The sequence below is a fragment of the Thunnus albacares genome, chromosome 13 (genome assembly GCF_914725855.1).
Source record: "Thunnus albacares chromosome 13, fThuAlb1.1, whole genome shotgun sequence".
NCBI classification, from domain to species: Eukaryota; Metazoa; Chordata; class Actinopteri; order Scombriformes; family Scombridae; genus Thunnus; species Thunnus albacares.
In genome coordinates, this window is record NC_058118.1 from 15,077,863 (window position 1) to 15,085,676 (window position 7,814).

Here is a 7,814-nt window from a genome sequence, read left to right on the forward strand (position 1 = left end):
TCAAATCTTCTTCTGAAAAGTAACTAAAGCTGTCAAATAAATGTAGTGGAGTAGAAAGTACAATATTTCCCTCTGAAATGTTGTGGAGTGGAAGTAGAAAGTAGCATCAAGTGGAAAAACCCAAGTAAGTACCTCAAAACTGTACTTAAGTACAGTACTTGAGTAAATGTACTTAGTTACATTTACTGTGTAAAACACTTTTTCTGTGAGTGAGGTGAGTGTAAAGATGATGGCACAATGTTGTCTGCCTGTGGTTATGCCATTTCACAAGTCATACAAAATAACAGAAACCTCAAAGTTAAATATTTAAGGCTTTTTCTATTCTTAGAATTCTGACTAAGAAATTAAGGCTATTGGCAAGTTTTCAGCAAAGCCTGCAGAGACATTATCTTTATGATATTTTGATATTTGAAAGCTGAAATATGTTGATATTTAGAAACTGAATAGTCTCTATGGTTTTGTACATGGATAAACATTGGTCAGAAGCTATAAAACAATGAGAAAACACTATATTTGAAACAGATTGTCCCTAATAACTAATTATATATGGGCTGCAACTAACTATTATTAATGGTTATTTTCTTGATTAATTGTTTTTTTTCATAAAATGTTTATCACGGATTCCCAAGTCAAAGGTGACACCTTCAAATGTTATGTTTTGCCTGACCCACATTCAAAAACCCAAAGATGTTAAATTTACTATAATAGAGGACAATAAACATAAAAATATTAACATTTGAGAAGCTGGAACTAGTAAACTTAAAAACATTAATCATAAAGAACATTAGAGATTGATCAATCAAAACTGTCGCAGATTAATTTTCTGTTGATCGATTAATCGACTAATCATTTTGGCTTTAAAACACACAAGAGACAATAAGTGCAAACACACATTTAATGTTCCAAATGAATCATCTTTTTTGTCTTAAATAATGCAGTTTAACCAGATTCATATTTCTGTATCTCCTCAGATTTGACTGACCAACACAATTCTTCCCATCATCCTTGGATTTGAGAGATACAGATGGAGGGAGTGCTGATTTTAAGAGCTGCTTCTCCTCCCAACTGTTCCTCTCAAGACTCTGCTCCACCTTGTCCACTTCAGGAAGATTCAGGTCTCCAAGCATCTTCTCCTGTTGCTCCCCCCTTGTGCATTACCGCTGTACCACCACCACCACCACCTCCTCCTCCCCCTCCCCCCCCCTCCTCCTCCTCCTCCTCCTCTTCTCCCACCCCCTCCTTTCTCTTCTCGTACTGTCCAGCGACGTTCCATGAAAAAGCTGAACTGGGACACTATCCCCCGCCAGCGTGTCCTGGGTAAATTGAATGTCTGGACGTCTAAGCGGCCTCAGAGGGACTTGGTGCTGGATTTTCGAAGCATGGAGGAGTTGTTCAGTCATGTCGACAAACGGGCCTCACTACACAGTTCAAAGGTCATGGGTCTGAAGAAGTGTGAGGGGATGGACCTTTTCCCACAGGAGCCTCAAGTAAATAGATAGGATGAGACGTAGGCCATAATTGAAATTTGATGACTAACAAATGTTGATTTTCAGTAACTGATGCAGACAATCCTAGGTTTTTATGGGCATGTACAATAAAGTGACACATAAAGCACAAGCTGGGGAAGTAATGAACACATATGTAAGAAGTTCTGCACCAATCATGTCATCAATGAGGAACTGCTGAAGTAAAACAGTGTGTGGGACTTTTTTGCTTCCTCAAAGATTATGTGAAGTGTATTTGTGATTATGGACTTGTCCTCTCATCTGAATATGGTTGCACAAAGTTGAAACCTTTTTTTGTAATTGGTATTAATGCTTGTGTTGGGTTTTTTTGTCTTTAGGTCACAATTCTTGACTCCAAAAAGAGTATGAACATTGGGATCTTCCTGAGACATTTCAAGAGGTAAGGATGGTTGAAGTAAAAGCTATAATACTGGTGAGAATGAGTGTCTAAAAAAATGATGAATTGATTTGAGTGACAGAACACAACAGAGCAACATATGAAGAAACAGAAACAAAACAAAAACTATAGCTAAGTGGAAGAACTATGGTATGCAGTGGTCAGAAATACGGATCTTGACACACCGGCCACTTCCACTGTGCTAATCATTACCCAGCCAGCAGGCTCTTTATCTGAGCTGACCATATTCTAATACATGGAAATGCCTTTTTAAATATCATGTGAGAGCGTTTAGTAGCAATGTTGGAAACAAAACATTTTGTTTTAACAATTGTAACTCACTTTATTAATACTTTTATAATAGGAAAACATGGTGCTGACCTAGTAGATGAGGCTGAGGAGAGAGAATAGAAATGAGGGATAAACCCAGCAAGTTTGTAGCCACGTTGAATTGTCACTTTACTCAAAATACTTCATCTTCCACAACTGCTTATTTAACTATTTTAGTTATTGCTAAAGGATCAATACAGGCACAATCACTTTTTGAGTTGCTACCTACCTAGTAACACGGCTAATTGTGCTTGCCGAAACCTTGATGGACAAGTGTTTTTTCCATTTTGCCACCACTGTTTTGTCTTTCAAATTATGCACAAACCCTTAAAAGTTAGAGGGTGAGGTTTTCAGTTTACTGAATACTGATAGTAGTTGCAAATTATTTGGGATGTAGAGAGCATGAATGTATATATCTTGCAGTATTTGTTTAATGCAAGGTGCTGCTATTGGATGCTAGAATTTAACACAGAGCTTGGAGGTGTCCTACACCTAAAGCAGTAAAACATCTGTTAGTTAGAGTGATTTCCACTTAGTTACCCTTTGAACATCCAAATTGTAATACTACAGAGTATAGTTGCATTTGATTCCCTAAACATTTTAGGTAGTTGTGATATTTTTAGTATTACATACAATACTGAACTGTAAATTGGCTTTTCAGCACTGCAGTCAGTTTCTGTGCCCGAACGTTATCAAGATGATGTCACTTTCAGTTCAAGGTTCATGCAGCTCACAAACTTTGAATACCAAATGTGTCATCAGCTATGTACTGTAATTATGTCTGCTTCGGCATCCTAGTCAAATTCAAACCACATCAGCGTCTGTGTGGTAGTGATGAAAGTGCACTTGATAATGCTACTTGAAGTCATTTAGTTATTTCCTGGACATAATGTAAAAACTTTAAATTGTTCCATTGAAATTGGTTACACATTAACCTGCAGTAGAGGTCAACGTGGGAGGCTCCAACATCCAATATCTGAGAGTCAGCTGATGACGAACAGAAGCTACTAAATTCATATCATTATTTTCATGACGTGCATTCGGTAATTGTTTGTCTTCAGGATTTGACGTTGTGAATGCCATGCTATTTAGCAGCCACCTCTCTACTCTTAAGTGCACTGTAGCAGCAAAAACAGCAAACAGAAAAAAAACTCAAACAAAAAAGAAAAACTGAACATGATGCTCACCGTGATGGAGAACCTGCCTCAAGCAAGTTTTAAATTTCTTGAATTTGTTATTTTTTGAAGTGGATGTAAAGCAGTCAGCCTTGAATGTAGAGAAACAACTGGTATTACTTAGAAGGACTAATAATGTGATAAATCATGTTGATTATGGCAACATAATCTGCCTTTTTATCATTGCTGTATTGTCTCCCTCTACAGGCCAGTGAAAGAAATTGTGCAAGACATATGTCACGGGAACTGGCTCAGATTTGGATCAGGCAAACTGAAAGAGCTTTGTAAACTGCTGCCAGAAGAAAGTGAGGTAACAGCAGCTCCACAGCTTCTGTTCTCATCATACAGCTTTGGTTGTGTAAAATAAGACTAATGAACATTTGAGTGTCTTGGCATAAGAAGTGTACCATTATCAACCTGATTATAGTTAGAAAAAATACTGACCCTGAAGTTCAAATGCTTCATATTGGTCATGCTACCTGACCTGATAACAGCCTGATACTCTCTTTACATTTTAAACTTGTGTTATCAAGGGAATGATCACAAAAAGCCATTGAATTAAACTTGTGTTAATATACAGGTGAAGCAGCTATTATCATTCAGTGGGAACCTCTCCTCGTTACCTGAAGCAGACCAGTTCATGGTGCAGCTAGTCAAAGTGCCATGGTGAGTTTTCCAAAATCATATAACACTGGTTCTGGTTATGGGTTGGGATTTTTTTGTTTGTTTGTTATGGAATATTGGCTTGCATATTAGTAAAATAAATGTTCTTGTTAATCTCCAGCCAACTAACTTTACTACAAATGTATGCAATTATTATGATTCTACCATTTTTGCACCACAGACTACATACGTATATACAGTAACATGTCAAAACATGTACAGTTCATTGAGCAAGAGTTGTACCATTTGAAAAATTTGCCTTTTCTTAGATTTCTTTTAAGCTTACATAGTCCTGGTGTGAAACTACTGTATGTGTGTTGCCTTTAGCTACGAGGAACGCCTCAAGACTATGGTGCTAAGGGAGGAATTCTTTCCTCTTATGGAGGATGTGAAGAACTCTGTTGCTGTTATGACCAAAGCAGCTAATGGTAACATTTCACACACATCCACGAAAACTGCTCACAGTCCCATCTTCTATCTGTTTTAGTCCATCCAGGTCTCAGGTGAAGTTTATATTAAGTTTATTTGTCTACATCTCTTTGTCTTCTCCCCCCTTAGAGCTGTTGGACTGCGATGACCTCCACTCAGTCATTCGGCTGGTATTAAAAGCTGGAAATTACATGAACGCTGTTGGTATTTTTCATTCAGAATTGCACTTTTCTTAACCACACAATAATGTAATATCTGAAGCATTTAAGCCCCTTATTCTTCAAGGTTTTTTTTTAACTCTGCATTTATTATACCAATGAATGGAACATTCAAATAATTTATTATTCAGGGTGGCTACAGTGCCAATGCCATTGGCTTCAGGATGACCTCTCTGCTCAACTTGGCAGACACCAAGGCCAACAAGCCTGGCATGAACCTCATGCACTACGTTGCCAAGGTGAGGAAGATCCCTGGGATGAACAGATGCTCACTGAAGAAAATATCTGTGAAATCATGAAAAACCATGCTGTCATGCTAAGTCTCTAAATAGTTATGTCACTGATTTGTTCTCCCATTCCATCTCTTTACTCACTGTTGCTTTCCATCCTTTATCTTCCACCTACAGCAAGCAGAGGACATCGATGCTGAGTTGTTGACTTTCCCCAATCAGCTTGAAAACATTGGGATGGCATCAAGGTGGCTATCATTAGTTCACTGACAATCTATTTGGTAATTTAACTGAGCATATTTTGTTCACTAACAGTAGCTTCAAATATTAACGTATCTTTTGGAATATGTTATGTAAATGTTTCTGGCTGCCACAGAATTTGTAAAGAGGAGGTAATCACAGACTTTGAGAGAGAAGTGAAGAAGATCAAGGAAGTGAAATTGTTCACCAGCAGACAGCCTGACCTCTTAAAACAGATGGACACATTTTTCCTGGTAAGGTTTACGCTTTTTTGCGCCAAAACACCAAGATAGCAAATGCACAAACTGAACTTGTAAATCCCTCTTCTTTCTACCTTTTTTTTTTTTTATGTTTTCACTTCTCAGAGGGCTGATGCCAAGCTTGCTGACATGGAGTCCTCTCTCCAGGAGCTAAAAGTGCTGAGCAATGCTGTCGCTGAGTACTTCTGTGAAGATCCAGCTACCTTCAAACTGGAGGAGTGCTGCTCCATTTTTCATTCATTTTGCAAGCGGTTTTACACAGCTGTGCAGGTAAGAAAAGAGTTTACTCAAATGGAAGAAATTCCTCATAGGGGGAAAAAAATAAACTAAGGGATATAAAGGAGTATTCCTATCAAGCATGATGATTAAACAAACCAAATTTCAAAGGAACCTTGGGCAGTTTCATGGTGAGCGCTGTAGATTTTTTGCATATATAAGTAGACTTGTGGCAAATTTAATTAGGTTCTACCATTCTACTCTGCAGTTTACCATGCCCTACCTTTTTGAATTTTAACTAGCTCTGCCCTCCTGCCCCCTTGAGTCCTTTAGGTTTGTTTGACATAAAGCAAAGTTTTGCTTTGCGCAATTTTGTGGTCTCTAAAATTTGCCTTGTGTTCTATCTGAACACACAATAGTCTGCACTGTGTTGTACCTTACCTGAATATATTGTCTCTTTACCCGACTGAAGGAGAACCAAGAGCGAGAGGCAGCAGAGCAGAGACGCAAGAGGAGGGAGAGCATGCGTAGTACAACCAAACGCCGATCAACAATGTCAGGCCCCAGACCTGAACGTGAGCAGGACACCTCCAGCTTGGAGTCGGCCCTACACAGTTTTCTCTCCACTATTCCAGAAGGTCTTGCCAGATGCAGGAAGAACATGTTGACCACAGTTGAAGGGTCTCCCTCTGAGCGCAGTATATCAGTACAAAAAACTGTGGCCCGTACTAAACAAGAGAGGACTGAGAAGAAACAACCCAAACATCAGAAAGAGGATGAGCAAGTAGCAGCACTGGAAAACAAAGAGGTAGCTGAGAAGATGCATGAGACAAGTCGGAAAGTGCTTCGCTACCAAAACAGCCAAAGAAGCCTTGATGGGGACAAAGTTTCAGGCACCCCTCGCCGTTCAGAGAGAACGCAAGACACTATAGCTACCCCACGTACCCCTCGCCCTAGAACCAGAGACTTTTTCTTTGCCAACAATGGGAATGTGGGCTCCCCGTGGACTATTCTGAGCCCTTTTACTTGCCCCCGAAGAAATACCCCCCTACAAAACAGACCAACAAACCAACACAGACTGTCTTTGATGTCTGGCGGAGATGACCTTGATGATGGAGTCTGGGAAAGTGATGAAGGCAATTGTCTCCCCAATTCCTCCAATCAGGACAGTCTAACATCTCCATCTAGTGGTTCTGTGTCTCTTCCTGAATGTCCCAGTCAGAGAGCTGTGTCGCAGGGTCCAATGTTGAGGTCTGTTTCCATGGATGAAACCAGCCAATCTCCAGCATCTGACTTGTACCAGAGAAGCATATCTCAAAGGTCATACTCCTCTGGCTCAAGGACAGAAAGTATGAGAGAAGAAGGACAAGGAGGCAATAAGGCAAGGAATCATATTGAGGGGCAAGTGAACACCTCCCGATTCATATCCTTCTTCAGACGCATTGGAGGCAGAAGTAAGCCTGGTGATGTGGAAGAACAAAACTTCAAAGGATCTAATAGTTGATTAAAAAATCCATTTAGAGACAAAGCTTTGTGATTTTTTGTTTGTGTGTGTGTTTTAGATTGCTAAAATGTTTGTCTTTTTTTTACTGTTATGGTTTAACCCTTCAGTGAAACCAAGGCAAATGAGGATTTGCTTTGAACTGTAAAAGTTTTGATTTTTGGGAGTCAAACCACGTTCAAAAATCGTTTCTTTCTTTCTTGTCTTTTTGTGCGCAATAAAGGGTGATATTCTACCTTTTTTTTAATTTTACGTGTATATGGATTATGTACCTAACAACATTTAACTGTTATTTGCTGCTTTTTAGGTTAAAATGTCTCCTTTTCCACTCTTGTCATGAAATCCTTGGAAGACTGTCTCCTTAGTGACGACTGCTCAGTTTCCAGTACTTGCCTTTCACTTCATCTATTATTTCTTCTCTCTGTCAGTCTGGCTGGAAGGCATTTGTACTGGTAGCAGAGGAAGTTAGGCTTTTAACTTTAGGCTTCAACACTTTGGGATATATAACCATACAGTATAATCCATTTAAATTTCAAAGTTTTAGCTTATAGTGTCATCACAAGTGACAAGAACATTTGAACAGAACACACTGCTGTTGGTGAATACACACTGGGTATTATTGCCCTTCACCCTTGGCTGCCAGATGATCT

At 39.2% G+C, this 7,814-nt stretch overlaps 1 protein-coding gene across 1 annotated transcript; it reads left to right on the forward strand.

The window, feature by feature from the left end:
- Positions 1–607: 607 nt before the first annotated feature.
- fhdc3 (FH2 domain containing 3) lies at positions 608–7,411 on the forward strand. The gene is made up of 12 exons (XM_044371162.1): positions 608–635; positions 1,048–1,487; positions 1,844–1,905; positions 3,615–3,717; positions 3,988–4,073; positions 4,398–4,498; positions 4,629–4,699; positions 4,849–4,956; positions 5,125–5,195; positions 5,324–5,441; positions 5,553–5,717; positions 6,136–7,411. Exons 1-12 carry the CDS (start codon positions 608–610, stop codon positions 7,165–7,167), a joined length of 2,385 nt encoding a protein of 794 aa, XP_044227097.1. The 3' UTR covers positions 7,168–7,411.
- Positions 7,412–7,814: the final 403 nt, after the last annotated feature.